Raw genomic sequence first — 15,145 nt, 5'->3', positions numbered from 1 at the left:
GAGCCCTGAGGATTCGGGAAGCAGAAACGACGAGCCTGACTCTGTATGTGATCCTTTGGGGGCCACTTCCCAGCAGCTGCCTGCCCCCCTGCCTTGCAAGGTTATGGGATATTCTGGAGTGAAACAGAGCCACCTCAAAACAGGGGGGGCCTCTTCCCCAGAATGTGCAGGGATGCCATAAACATCTAGGGCATTGTGTGTGTGAGAGAGAAATGCGGCTGGCCAGTAGGTGGCCAACAAAAGGAACTCTTTTAAACTTTAAATACAGTTATAAAAAAGCCCACCACTTGAACATGCTACAGGTGACCTCACCAGAGTCTCTCTACTCTCTCTACTGAAACAGGGTGTTCTGGGCGAACCAAGAAGCAGATGGATATGGGTTCATTTGGAGCTCTCTGGCATCAGTTTTCCAAGACATGAACAGAACTGGAGAACAGAATGTTTCCAAGACATGAAAAGTGAACTGAATGAACCTACTTGGCTTATGGTTTTTGTTTTTAAAAAGAAACTTATGCTCATTCCCAAATTCTTTTAAAAAGAAACTTATTTCTTTTAAAAAGAAACTTTAAAATTCTTTTAAAAAGAAACTTATGCTCATTCCCAAAACACTTGGAAAAAAAGCTGTCTGCATAATTACATCTAGTTTCTTTTTGTGCATTGCTTTGTGCATGCCTGGTACACACAGGCACTCGTGGTCAACCACCACACAAACAGCATCTTTCTTTCTTTTATTTGGTTCAGGTCAACAGACCTGAAGTACAAAGAGTTTCACATTAAGATGGCTTTTTTCTTTTCTTTTCTTTTTTGGAGGCGGGAGGAATTTTATCAATGCAAGGGGGGATTGGATTTTATCAAAGGGCTTTTTTTCCTGGAGGGTGGGGAAAACAAACAAATGGAATGAAAAAGCGGTGGAAAATTGTACGTTACGTACAAAATTCCATTTTTAAAAATTCAGAACATCAAAACCCTGGGGAGAAAGCAATATGGATCTCTTCTCTTCTCTTCTCTTCCCTTTCGAGGTAAAGCAGAGGAGTGACCCAGGAGAAAGAAGCGAAGAGAAGGCCCCTCCAAGGCACACGAGACGGCATTTTATTTCTTTCTTTATTGTTAAATTTTTATAACACCTTTCATTGAAAAATCCCAAGGCAGTTGAAGACAGTCTGTGGAGACTGGGTGGGCTATGCACAACTAGGGACATCAGTGGGGCAGAGATTGTGCCAGAATCTATGAGGTCAAGCACTGGAAGGTTCCGATTCATGGCACGCGACACGCACAAAACCAGTGCGAAGCGCATAGAGGGCACAAAGAAGAATTTTGAAAGCATTCCTTCAATGTTTCTCGAAAACTCTTCAAGTGAGTCTTTGAGGTGGTAAGGTGGAGAGGTTTGCAAGGTAGAAACATTCCGGATTTACCAATAACCTCCTGGAAAGATCGTATGCAATTTCTGGCTAGGTACAAAGAGGTGGACATTAAAACCAAACATAGCGTTCCAGTCTTATCAAAGTCTAGCCATACATTTCTTGGTGAATCTGTGCAACGCTCTTTGTGGAGATCAAATATTATCCGCCACCGCTGCCAGATACCTGGGAGACATCAGCAGATTTATCCAAGGGCAACCAGAGTGCCTGTGGGACAGCTGGCACCGGCTTTCCGGCCACACGTCTCTTGGCTAATCTACTAGACAGCGCTGCAGGAGAACTATTTTTCATCCCTGTTGCATTTCCAACTAATACTGTTACTCTGCTTATTTAACACAGACAGTGACAGGAAATTCCCTGCAGGTTTTCTGTGTACTCAATGACTTTAAGATATGCAAAGACCGACTTCCAGCTGAGGTGACTTCAGCGGAGCTTCCAGCATCACCAGTGGATAGCTCCCTTTTGAGTCGCTAACAAGGTCTGCAGGAGTTCAGATTCCCGCATAATAGGCTTAGCTAATTAATCGGTTAAAGCCAGCGCAGGCCTTGGTCCTGTCGGGCTAACTAGCAATACAGATAAAACTGCTGGGGACAGATGATTAAGCACCTTGGGATAAAGCCCGGCCTGATGGGCAGTGTGTTAAATTGCTGTGAGCGATCCCCACAGGAAAAACGCTCCTTAGGAAAGGGAGAATTCGCAGTTCTTGGTATTAGATATTAGGGAGTTATGATGTGCTGATTCCAGAGATTCAGGGCTATCTGGTTCCCACATGATGTGCTTTGGAGTCACACTTCCCCACATGGTCCATGCGCTCAGGAATGTTTGGGAGGGACTGGGCAGAGAAAATGGAGCAGCCACCTAATGGAGCAGTAGAGAAGTAACTTGTCTAGGGAGCAAGAGGTTGCTGGTTCGAATCCTCACTAGTATGTTTCCCAGACATCTATATAGGGCAACAGCGATACAGGAAGGTGCTGAAAGGCATCATCTCATATTGCACGGGAGATGGCAATGGTCAACCCCTCCTGTATTCTACCAAAGAAAAACCACATGGCTCTGTGGTCACCAGGAGTCAACGCTGATGTGATGGCACAACTTTACCTTTACTTTACTTGTGTGGGTGAACCAATCCTAAGCATTCGGCAACAGGATGTTATTTGATCAACTTTGATCACTCACATCTGGTCAAACTTGAGATCGACATTAGCAGCAACAAATGAGGTGGACTGGGATCTGCTTCTCCTGTTGTTATGGATTCTTTTTTGCCACTCAATCCAAGGGAGGAGAGCTGGTCTGGTGGTAGCAAACATGAATTGTCCCCTTTGCTAATCAGGATCCACCCTGGTTGCCTATGAATGGGAGACTAGAAGTGTGAGCACTGTATTCCCGTAAGGGACAGAGCCACTCTGGGAAGAGCATCTAGGTTCCAAGTTCCCCCCATGGCATCTCCAAGATAGGGCCGGGAGAGACTCCTGTCTGCAACCTTGGAGAACCTGCTGCCAGTCTGTGTAGACCAGGGATTCTCAATGTTGGGTCCCCAGATGTGATTGGACTTCAACTCCCATAATCCCCAACCAAAGGCCACTGGGGTGGGGGATTATGGGAGTTGAAGTCCAATAACATCTGGGGACCCAATGTTGAGAATCCCTGGTGTAGACAATACTGAGTTAGATGGACCAAAGGTATGACACAGTATATGGAAGTTTCCTATGTCGGTGTGGAGAGGATTCTTGAGTCACTGGGTTCATCCAGATATATGCTCAAATACTGGCCCTGCCTTGGCTAATAAAAGCTGCCTGGAGAAGACTGGTCCCTGGTAAGGAAGGTAATCAATACATCTGTTGGGGAGGGCATGGCGCCATCTTGCTTAACTGGTTTCTATGGCTGTGCCTCCTGTGATTGATTTCATTCCTGCATTGGCGTCATTTTATTGTATTTGTATTGTGGCTTTAATATATTATTCTAAGCTGCCATGAGGTCACATTGTAGAAACTGGTAGGCTAGAAATGAACAAGCTTCTTTAACCGAAGTCAAGTGGAATCTTTCAAGAATGCTCCATTGGGCAGCCTATTCTCAGTTACTTCAAGAGTAAAAGAGAAGTCACTGGACAAATGGCTCAAGAGGCTCATGTTTCTCTGGTAAATATTTACTATGGGTTTGGATTTAAAGTTGATCTTCCAAATGCTGCCGCCGCTGCTAGTTAGACTACAGAGCATCCTGGGCATCTGTCAGAAGGCACCTCTCTATGGTAATTTTTGAGGAGGGGTGGGTGTATTTAGCAGAGGCTTTCTTCTGGGCCACATAAGATCCGAACTTCCTCCTCACACCCTGTTGCCCATGATACTAGTGGTCAGCACCACCAGGAGGAGCAATTCCCCCCTTTTGCCAATTTCCAAAATTGCAGCAGGTTTTTCAGCGAGTGCCCCAAATCGACATCCCACTCTCCATCTCCTTTCCTCGTCTGCCGGCAGCCTCCAAAAAGCAGCCTCGTTTCCTTTGGTAGGTCGGGGGGGGGGGGCAAATGAACAGCAGCCAGGAAGCCTCCTCATAGGTACAGGGTGGCTTCAGCGACAGCTGCCGTGAGAATTTTAATTCCAGCACAATCTAATGAAGGCTGGATAACACAGTTTAAATCGTGCGATGTTATCGCTTCATTCCTCAGCATGGCAATACAGATAAAATTGCCCTCATTTCATCTGAAAACACGATAAGGAACTCACAGAGACAGAATCTCAGTGCATGGAGGGGAAGGGATTCCAGCCAGGGACTTTGCAGAGGCTTGAATTTTCCTGAGCACTGCAGAGCTAGAAGACTAAGCCAGGAAAAGAAAGGAAAAGAAACAGAAACTGGCCAGTTGTCTATGTCAAAACATTGAGGATCCAACCTTACCCCTCCTCCTGACAAAGGGGTTTCCCACAAGACCTACTGAGATAAAGGGCAAGCACCTTTGACTCCCCTTCAGCATAAGAAGCTGCCTTATGCTGACTCAGACCATTGGTCCATCTAATTTAGGATTGTCTACACTGACTGGCAGGGGATCTCCAGGGTTTGAAGTTCAGGGGGTCTTTCCCATCCCCACCTGGTGATGTCAAGGAGTCAACCTGGGTCCTTCCACATGCATGCAATCAGATGCTCTTCTGCTGAGCTATGGCTTTGTCCCCAAAGGGGAATATCTTACAGTGCTCACATGCAGTCTCCCATTCATCTGCCAACCAAGGCAGACCCTGCTTAGCAAATGTCTGCTCACTCCCACAAGGCCAGCTCTCCTCTCTCCACTACCCAGAGGAGTCAGGGACAGCTTCATGGAGGAAGGCCACAACGGAGACACCCTCACCGAGGAATAGGATGGACTTGGCAAGGAATTCTTCTACTGATTCATCAGAATATTGCCTTATTCCAGTGTCAGCAGAGTTCTGCCAGACGTCCAGGGTGTCAATCCCCGACACCTTTGGTGGGACACAGAGCCACTGAGTGGAGTGTTCCCTTCAATCACTGGGTGCCATATTGGGTACCAGGCTCCTCCACCACTCAGCAGCATGACATGATCTTTGGACCCAAGGTAGGTGGGACCATGAGCTTCACCGCTTAGCTCCCGCCTCCACTCCCTACGGCATCCTTCTAGGGTGGTTTCTGGATGGCAGCAGGCCACGTTCTCGGCCATAAGTGTAGGCAAGTTGGGGGCAGAGGCTGAGAGCAATCGGGCGAACTGGGAGATCAAGCCAGAGATTATCATGGATATTTTGGGCTTGATCAATATGTGCAAAACCCACACACGTAGGCCAAGACAGCATAGGCAACTGTCCAGCAAGAGCCAAGAGTCAAGTCAAGGGGGAAGAGAGAGGAGGCCAAGCCGAAGGTTTAGTGCATGGAGAGAACAAACTAGGAGGCAGACCCTGTAAAGACCACAATTGCCAATGGAAAGTTGCAGCATCAACAGGAAGCCCTTATAGCCCGTCCTTGTGAAGTGGGTCAATGGACAGCCTAGGTGAGCAGAGACACTTCAGTGCCTGGCCTTGTGGTAGCAAGCATGACTTGTGCCCTAAGCTAAGCAGGGTTTGCCCTGGTTGCATATGAATGGGAGACTACATATGGGATGGAGCCACTCTGGGAAGAGCAGAAGGTTCCAAATTCCTTCCCTGGCAGCATCTCCAAGAGAGGCCTGAGAGAGACTCCTGCCTGCAACCTTGGAGAAGCCGCTGGCAGTCTGTGTAGACAGTAGTGAGCTAGATGGACCAATGGTTGACTCAGTATAAGGCAGCTTCCTATGTTCCTACTGCCCAGATAAATGCTCCAAGTGGTACCATGATGGCTTATCACATGGGGCAACTGTGCACATCATCATCATCATCATCATCATCATCATCATCATCATTATTATTATTATTATTATTATTATTATTATTATTTTACACAGTCAGACAGGTGTTATTGACTGGTTTGTTTTATCCAGACATCGAGTCCTTCCCAAGGACCTGGGATGCCAGAATTTTATTGTCAATGTTGTTGCTGTTGTTATAGATATCGTTGCAGAATATAGGCTGTTCCCAGTAAAGCTGCTTTTTGTAATTGGCTGATGGTGATTTCTGTGGCCCCTATGGTGTTGAGGTGCTCTTCAAGGTCTTTTGGAACTGCACCCAGGGCGCCAATTACCACTGGGATTATTTGGGTCTTTTTCTGCCACAGCCTTTCAATTTCAATTTGTAGATCTTTGTATTTGGTGATTTTTTCTATTTCTTTTTCTTCTATTCTACTATCCCCTGGTATTGCTATGTCAATTATTTTGACTTGTTTTTCTTTCTTCTCGACTACAGTTATATCTGGTGTATTGTGTGGCAGATGTTTGTCTGTTTGTAGTTGGAAGTCCCATAATATTTTTACATCTTCATTTTCTTCAACTTTTTCAGTTTTATGGTCCTACCAATCTTTGGCTACAGGTAGCTTGCATTTTTTGCAGATGTTCAAGTGTATCATCCCTGCTACTTTGTCGTGCCTTTGTTTGTAGTCAGTCTGTGCAATCTTTTTACAACAGCTGATTAGGTGGTCCACGGTTTCATCTGCATCTTTACAAAGGTGGCACTTGCTGTTTGTGGTTGATTTTTCGACTTTGGCTCTTATTGCATTTGTTCTTAGTGCCTGTTCTTGTGCAGCCAGTATTAAACCCTCTGTTTCTTTCTTCAAGTTGCCATTCTTAAGCCATTGCCAGTTCTTGGTGATGTCTGATTTTCCACTTATACTGTGCAAATATTGACTATGCAGAGGCTTCTTTTTCCATTTTTCTGCTCGGTTCTTCTTCTTCTTCTTCTTCTTCTTCTTCTTCTTATTATTATTATTACATTTATATCCCGCTCTTCCTTCAAGGAGCCCAGAGCGGTGTACGACATACTTGAGTTTCTCTTTCACAACAACCCTGTGAAGTAGGTTAGGCTGAGAGAGAAGTGACTGGCCCAGAGTCACCCAGCTAGTTTCATGGCTGAATGGGGATTTGAACTCAGGACTCCCCGGTCCTAGTCCAGCACTCTAACCACTACACCATGCTGGCTCTCATAGAGCGGTGGGTTCTTGGTTCTAGCCTCAGCAACACCACACACATACACACAAACACACCACTTACTGCGGATGATCTCCAAAATGGCCCTACTGAAACAAGTAGGAAGGGCCCTGCCATCTTACTTCTCAGTGCTAGGTGCATCCTTCTCTACCTACAAAGAGCATCATAGGGCAGTTTACGTGCAGGTCAGCCCAATCGATCTTCACAACAACTCTGTAAGGCACATTAGGCTGAGAGTGATTTATCCAAAGCCACCCAAGTAAAATCTGGTGGTTGAGCCAAGACTGAACCCAGAGCTGCCTGCTCTGGTCCCCACTTTCTATTCAGGCACACCACCAAATGCAAATCTTGATTTGTCATACATGTAACACAGCCATAGGATACACGTAAGCAAATCCAAGAAGGAGGCACCCATGTCCAAGATGGCATAAAATCATGCCCAACAACCTCAACAGGATATCCGTGGACTCTCAATCATCTGCTGTCTGAGGGTGGACAGGAATTTGTAGTGGTATAGTAGAGGAATTGAAAGTGGAGTTGGGATGGGGGCCCAGCACTACAAAATTTCCATCAGGATTAGAACCTTATGTAATTGTTTTACATTTCAGTCAACATCCTTTTACATTATTAGATAACTTTGAAAGAGATTCAAGTTCCTTGGGCAACAATTCACAACTTACTGATTCTTGTATCATCCCATTAGATTTATCAGAGCGGTTCTTGAGTAAATTGAGAGAGAATTTCAGTCTACGCATTCTCCCTCAGAATTGATGTTTACGTGTGTAGATCCCTAAGAAAACTTGTAGCAATGCATTTGTTCTCTTCCCTATAATTGTTGAAGAGTTGCTGAGGTCTTTCGCACAATCTCGTGGCCGCTACTGAGCATGTTGTGGGGGGAATGCAGGAACCTGGCAGACAAGTAGCGGTCACCCTCCCCTCCGCAACGCCGCACGTCCACGTAAGCAATGGCATGGTGACCACAGGAGCCGGGAGGGCTTTCCCCCTCCCGCATCCCAGGGTGTGCCATGCTACATGCATGGAAGTTCCTTCCTACTCCTGGCTTGCTGCTGAATATGGCAGCGGGCCGGGGTGGCGGGAATGTTTAACCCTGTAGCAATTACCCAGGTGATCGCCGCAGCTAAAAGCCGAGTTAAAGACTTGGGTTCAGTGCAGGGGCAGCACAGCGATTGGGCTCGATCCCGGTGCTCCACATGCACAGTCAGGTGCGGAGCCAGCCGGATGGCAGCCTGTGTCCAGCCCCGCCCCAGTGGCCCGGGCTCTGGAAAACCCCAAGAGAGCTCTCCCCCCGTCCATTTCAGGCAGCATTTGCTGCCTGACAGCCTTTATTTCCCTTTCTCTCCCTCCAGCAAGGGAGAGAAAGAGAAATAAAGGCTGTCAGGCAGTAAGCGCTGCCTGAAATGGACAGGGGAGAGCTTGCTTGGGGCTTTCTGGAGCCCGGACATGGGTGGGAGAGAGTTCGCTCGAGGCTCTTCTGGAGCCCAAGCCATGCCCCCCCATCCCCCGTGGGCTTCAGCGGCCTTTTTCATTGGTGGCCCGGGTTCTTTGAACCCGTTTGCACAATGGTGGCTCCGCCCCTGCCTCTCTCTGTTATTCAAATACGCTGCTGTCTCACAGTGTGCTTTCTGCAATTCCTTGCCATCAGTCCCTGTGAGGTACCTGTCGATGATACAAGAGGTCGCTTCATGGCTGATGGAAGAAGAATAGGTTTGCCAGTCGCCATCCGGCAGCTCCTTCATTTGCACTGTGAAGTAGCGTATGGGAGAAGACCCGTCGCTTCCGGGAACCCAGCGCAGCTGCAAACTCCGGGACGTCACTTCAGACTGGGGGACTCTCAGTTCCCGGGGTGGTGCCGGCCGTTCTGAAATGAAGCATCACATTTCTTTTGATTACACTCACAGGAGATTCCAGCGAGCAGGACTCGCACAGGTGGCACGAATGTCCCCCAGATATTGCCCAGCCTCACTAGTCATGCACACTGCTGCCCGGACATTGCAGTTTGCTCCATCTGGAACAAGCCATGCTTTCCTGGGCATGGATGGCCATGCTCTTCAGCGGCTGAAAAGCAAGGAGCAGATGCTGCAATTGTGGCCTTTTAAATGTCGCCGAGGTTGGAGAACACCTGCGGTTTCCCGGGAAAGCAGAATCAATGCAAGGTTAAGGCTGGCGATCGAAGCGATGCAGAGAGCTCTGCCTGGGGACAATCAGAGCTCTGCCTTTGACCCTGGCACGCAGAGGGCCACTCTCCTGTTCTCATCTGCCCTAATTCATCAGCCTAAGTGGTTGGGTTCAGTACAGGCCCTTTTCCCCAGCCCCACTTCATCCCCTGCTGTTGACGCTTTGCACTTGCAGCCAGATCCTAAGAAGCTCAGTGGGTGCTGTGCAGCGTTCCCTTTTAAGAGGGATTCCCAGACGTTGTTGACTACAATTCCCATAGTCCCCAAGCAAAAGCCATTGCGGCTGGGGATTCTGGGAGTTGTAGTCAACAACATCGGGGAATCCCTGTTAGGAGGGAACACTGCCGCTGTGTAAGCCTCACCAAGGCGAATTGCAATATGCCCGTGATCTCTGGGCTGGAGAAAGGAAAACTCTGTTCCGCTTGAGGAAGAGGGGCAGAAGCAGGACGCAGAAATGCCAGACTTTTAAAAGGCTGAATTCTATGAACAGAAAGCTCAGGTTTTGGAATCTCTCTATTCTAAAAAAACCCTGCAGACCATGTTCACTGGACATTCTTTAAACTTAATGCCAGATTTGCACACATATGCTGTCCCTCCGCACCTAGGAGAGGGGTTTTGTTTTATTTTGCATGGACTATAATAGTAGAGTCACCTTAAGTGGCGCAGCAGGGAAATGCTTGACTAACAAGCAGAAGGTTTCCAGTTCGAATCCCCGCGGGTATGTTTCCCAGACTATGGGAAACACCTATATCAGGCAGCAGCGATCTAGGAAGATGCTGAAAGGCATCATCTCATACTGTGCAGGAGGAGGCAATGGTAAACCCCTCCTGTATTCTATCAAAAGACAACCACAGGGTTCTGTGGGCGCCAGGAGTCAAAATTGACTTGACGGCACACGTTACCTTACCATTATAATAGTGGAAGGGGAAAACTCAGCAAAACTCTGATGGCAAAAGAGACATGAGGGACTGGAGAGATGCCTGCCTGTAACCTTGGAGAAGCTGCTGCCAGTCTGGGTAGACAATCCTGAGCCAGATGGACCAAGGGTCTGACTCAGGTAGACAATACAATACAATGAATATTTCTATACCGCTTTTCAATGAAAGTTTCCAAAGCAGTTTACATAGATATAAATGAATAAATAAAATGGCTCCCTGTCCCCAAAGGGCTCACAATTTAAAAGAGAAACAGAAGAGAGACCCCAGCAACAGCCACTGGAGGGATGCTGTGCTGGGGCTGGATAGGGTCAGTTGCTCTCCCCCTGCTCAATAAAAAGAACCCCCACTTTAAAAAGGTGCCACTTTGCTCAGTTAGCAGGGGATGGCAGCTTCCTATGTTCCTAACATCCATTGTTGCTTGATGACATTTTATCCCACAATTTCTCCAAAGAGATCAGAGTGCATGGTGTGTCTTCCTCCTCTGTCTTCACAACAACCCTGCTGAATAGGCTGGGTTAGAAGATGGTGAGTGGCCCTAGGGTCACCCAGTAAGGTTTGGGGATGATCCAGAATTCGAACCTGGATCTCGTTGTCTACATGCAGCACTATGGGACACCATGCTGCCTTTCATGAAATGGTGGGTATGGCAAGGAGTTGCTGGGGTAACCAGGCAGGAAGAGAGGGACGGATGAAAAGGGGGGATGGGAGAAATGTGTGAGGTTTAGTGAGATGGAAGGCAAAGAAGGAAACATAGGGAAGAGAGCTGGTCTGGTGGTAGCAAGCATGACTTGCCCCCTTAATCTAAGCACGGTCGGCCCTGGTTGCATTTGAATGGGAGCACCATAAGATATTCCCCTCAGGGGATGGAGCGGCTCTGGGAAGAGCATCTAGGCTCCAAGTTCCTTCCCTGGCAGCATCTCCAAGAGAGGGCTGAGAGAGATTCCTGCCTGCCACCTTGGAGAAGCTGCTGCCAGTCTGTGAAGATAATACTGAGTGAGATGGACCAATGGTCTGACTCAATATATGGCAGTTTCCTATGTTCCTATGGAGGACAGGAAATTAGGAAAAGCAAGGGGTGTGTGTGTGTGTGTGATCATTAGCTTTGCCCCTCCCTCAGTCCTTTCCTTGGGCTCTGGCCAAATTGCAAAACAGCAGTTCAATTACTCATTCCCTAACTCTAAGGGTATGTTTCCCCTTAGCATTTGGGTCGTGGGTAACTGAGTAGTGGGTGATTGCTAACTGAGCAAAAGAGGCACCTTTTAAAGTGGCGATTCTCTTATCTTTCGCAGGGGGAGAGCAACTGGCCCTCTCCATCCCCAGCACAGCATTCCTCCAGTAGCTATTGCTGGTACCTGCCTCATGTTTCTTGTGAGCCCTTTGGGCATAGGGAGCCATCTTTGCCTTATTATCCGCTTTCTATGTAAACCGCTTTGAGGACTTTTGCTGAAAAGCGGAATAAAAACACCAGCGGTACTAGTAGGGCTAATAGGTGCTCAGACTGGGGGTTTGCTTTCAGCATCAGAAGGGGTCCCACACAAAAATCCATTCCTGGTTCCTCTCAAGGTTTTTTTTTCATTTCAGCCCAGTTCGGGGTGTGTGTGTGGGGGGGCTTTCTGTTAAACCACCTAGCATCAGAACCCCTTTGCTGATCTACTGCACATTACCCAGAGATCATGAGATATTCCCAAACAACCTTCTACCACATGGGAAGCTCCTGAGGGACCAGAGTTCACACAACACAACACACTAGCACACATCCCCGTAGGGCAGGGCTGCACCACTTGGGCCCTCCAGCCGGTTTTGGACTACAACTCCCATCATCCCCAGCCACAGTAGCCAATAGTCAGGGATCCTGGGAGTGGTAGTCCAGCATCTGCAGCCGGAGGGCCTTCCTCCATCCCCTTTTCACAGCCAGTCATCCTGAAGGCAGCAGGGTCAAACCAGCCAGGCGCGCAGCAGGCAGAGAAGCCTCCAGGGAGAGCGAACAGTTAACCCTCTTGCCTGAAACACAAATGGGAATGTGGGTCTTGCCTTACCCCTCACGTGGGTGCACTGTCTCTCAGCGCCCATTGATTGCGACAGAAAAACTCAATAGCGTGAGGAATAATTGTTTAATTGTTTATCATGGAGATTATCGATTGTGATTAAGATGTGTGGCATGTAATAAAGCCAGCATTGATTGGCGACCCCATGGAGGCTTGCCTTTGAGGAGCCCATTCGATTCGACTCCATCAGCACCCGCTTCCATCAACACACCCCTCGGGTCGCCGCCTTCTCCGGCCGCTTTCCACAAAGCATGTCTTGCATGCTGGGGTTTTCTCCCTCCCTTCTTGGCCTCTCGGCGCTCTGAAAACATTCGCTTTCTGTCTCAGCATCTCCCAGCAAGCCCTCAGTTGCTCGGCGGTGCCAAAAGAATCGGAAGCCATTCGCTTCGGAGAGTCCTCGACACCGGCGGCGCGAGCCTTACGAGACGAAGCAAAGGTCAGCGCTAAAGTGCTTCAGGCGATCCGATCCGAGGGAGGGAGGGTTTGTTGATAGCCGGGGGAGACGGCAGGCTCCTGTCTGCTGTGTGTACCTGGAACAGGCGGCTGATTGTCTCTCAGATTCACCTGCTCCCCTGCGACCAAGTTTTACTCCGTTTCTTCCTAATGATTGCAAAGGTCTCCCTCTCTGCCACAGAAACGCCTCACCTGCATGGAGCCAGCCATTTCTGCCAGCCCTCTGGAGTTCAGACCGTTTCAAGAGCATTTATTGCGGCGGGAAAGGCAAATTGGACTCCTTGACTCAGTGGGACGTGTGCGCACAGGCCAGGTTCGCATGGGGACACGGGAAGCTGCCTTATACGGAGTCAGATCTCTGGCCCACTTAGCTCAGTAGTGTCTACTCTGACAGGCAGCAGTTCAGGGACTGAAGCTGGGACCTTCTGCAGGCAAAGCTGAGGAGAGCTGGTCTTGTGGTAGCGACTCCAAGCATGCCTTGTCCCCTTAGCTAAGCAGGGTCTGACCTGGTTGCATATGAAATGGAGACTAGAAGTGTGAGCACTGTAAGATATTCCCCTCAAGGGATGAAGCCGCTCTGAGAAGAGCAGAAGGTTCCCAGTTCCCTCCCTGGCAGCATCTCCAAGATAGGGCTGAGAGAGATTCCTGCCTGCAACCTTGGAGAAGCTGCTGCCAGTCTGTGTAGACAACACCGAGCTAGATGAACCTATGGTCTGAATCAGTATATGGCAGCTTCCTATGTTCTTATAGCAGATGCTTTACCTCTGAGCTATGGCTCCATCCCCTTTCCAAGGTCTTAGGCAGAGGTCTTTCCTAGCCCTATAACCTCCGTTTTTTTTAAACCAGAGATACCGAGGACTGAACAGAGGACCTTCTCCAAATCATGTGCTAAGCTACTCCCCCTCCCTTTAAAAAAAGGCATAGATCCCTACTGCTTCCTGCCCTCCATGGCATGGGATAGGGATAAAGTTGCCATGCCCCCCGAATTCTGGGTTTCACCTGGATTTCAAGCATCTCACTCAGATGGCTTAGCCCACCCAGATTCGCCCAGATTTCTGCTTTCATTTTTAAAAAATAGCTAAGCTCTAGCCCTTGCAGAAGCAGAGTTATGGACCAAAACGTGCCGTCACTATTCTGCTCAGAAATTATTTTCAAGCCAATTTGCATAATATGCAAATCAGGCATTTGGAAAACCAGAATCTGGCAACCCTAGCTAGGGAGGAAGGTGGAATCGCAATTTTCTTCGGTAACTGGAATCAGTACCCAGAATCTCACATCTCAGCTCAGCTCCACCCTTTCCAATGTGTTGCAAAAGCCGAACGGGCATTGCTCTAACACGGTAACCCACAGGATGATGGCAACTCTGTGCTGCTTTGGTCTAACAAGTATACCTGGCAATCAGGAGCTCAGGACATGCTTTATACAAACTTGTTTGACACTCAGGTTTCAAAAGGAGCTTAAAGGATTTACTGAGGTGCCCAACTTCCATTCAGTGGGAATGGAATTTACGTTTGAGTGGCTAACTCTCAGATGCTCTTTAGAAAATCTGGGACTTTGGGTGGAAGCAGAGACTTGAGGCTAATCGTGGGGGTTTCAACAGAAACAGGAAGCTCCATTTCTAGTTTCCTACTCTCTGTGTGTAGCGTTTGAGAATGGGGAAAGGGACAATTTCAGCTTGCCCGATGGTCCACGGAAGGGGAGCTGATATTGTGGAAGCAAGCGTGAACTGCCCCCTTTCTTAAACAGGGCCCACCCTGGTTTGCTTTTGCATGGGAGACTATGCCCTATAAACTGCCTGAGCCATTTTTGGAAGGGCGGTATATCAATCAAATCAATAAAATAACATAAAAACATATATGTTTAAACACATAGATATTCCCCTTGGGGGATGGGGCTGCTCTGGGAAGAGCAGAAGGTTGCAAGTTCCCTCCCTGGCAGCATCTCCAAGATGGGGCTGAGAGAGATCCCTGCCTGCAACCTCTGAGAAGCCGCTGCCAGTCTGTGAAGACAATACTGAGCTAGATGGACCAATGCTCTGACTCAGTATATGGCAGCTTCCTATGCCGTTTGTCCCCCCACCTCCTCTGGCAGGCCATAATGTCGCACTGAGGGTACAGCATAACCCTGTGTGGTGGTATCAGGCCTCCCCTTACGAACCATTATGGTCAGCGGGGTACCATAACGATGCAAGGATGAAGGGGGAGCTGGATGCAAGGATGCCGAGTCCCATGACCAGAGGCTTGTTCATGCAGCCATGACATAGGTTGGGCACATGTTCTACCAAGTTTTGGGAGCTGTGCACCCCTCCCCCCTTCAGTCGTGTGAGAGTGAAAAACAACGTCGGAGGTGGGGAGGGTGATGGTCTGCTAAGCCCCAGCTGGGTAGGATGGTTTTTCCTCCTACCTCTCCAGAAGCTGGGAAGGGGCTCAGGATTGGGTGTCCTTGCCCTATTCCTGCTGGGACTTAGCAGACCCTCCCGCTCCCTGGTTTCTACCTTGCTTTTCACTTGCACATGACCAAAAATCAGGAGCCCGGCTAGTTCCCAAAACTG

General features: G+C 48.5%; 1 protein-coding gene across 9 annotated transcripts in view; it reads right to left on the bottom strand.

Annotated features, from left to right (window-relative positions):
- The window catches only part of SDK1 (sidekick cell adhesion molecule 1), a 733,784-nt gene that overhangs the window by 101,722 nt on the left and 616,917 nt on the right, over positions 1-15,145 (bottom strand). For all 9 annotated transcript variants that reach the window (XM_053276314.1, XM_053276315.1, XM_053276313.1 and 6 more), the window contains one exon: positions 8,641-8,842. In XM_053276314.1, coding sequence (XP_053132289.1) covers positions 8,641-8,842 — 202 coding nt within the window. The remainder of the gene's footprint in view (positions 1-8,640; positions 8,843-15,145) is intronic.

Source organism: Hemicordylus capensis, chromosome 13 (assembly GCF_027244095.1).
Source record: "Hemicordylus capensis ecotype Gifberg chromosome 13, rHemCap1.1.pri, whole genome shotgun sequence".
NCBI lineage: Eukaryota > Metazoa > Chordata > Lepidosauria > Squamata > Cordylidae > Hemicordylus > Hemicordylus capensis.
The sequence above is the reverse complement of the archived record's forward strand: the minus strand, read 5'-3'. Positions and strand labels throughout refer to the sequence as shown.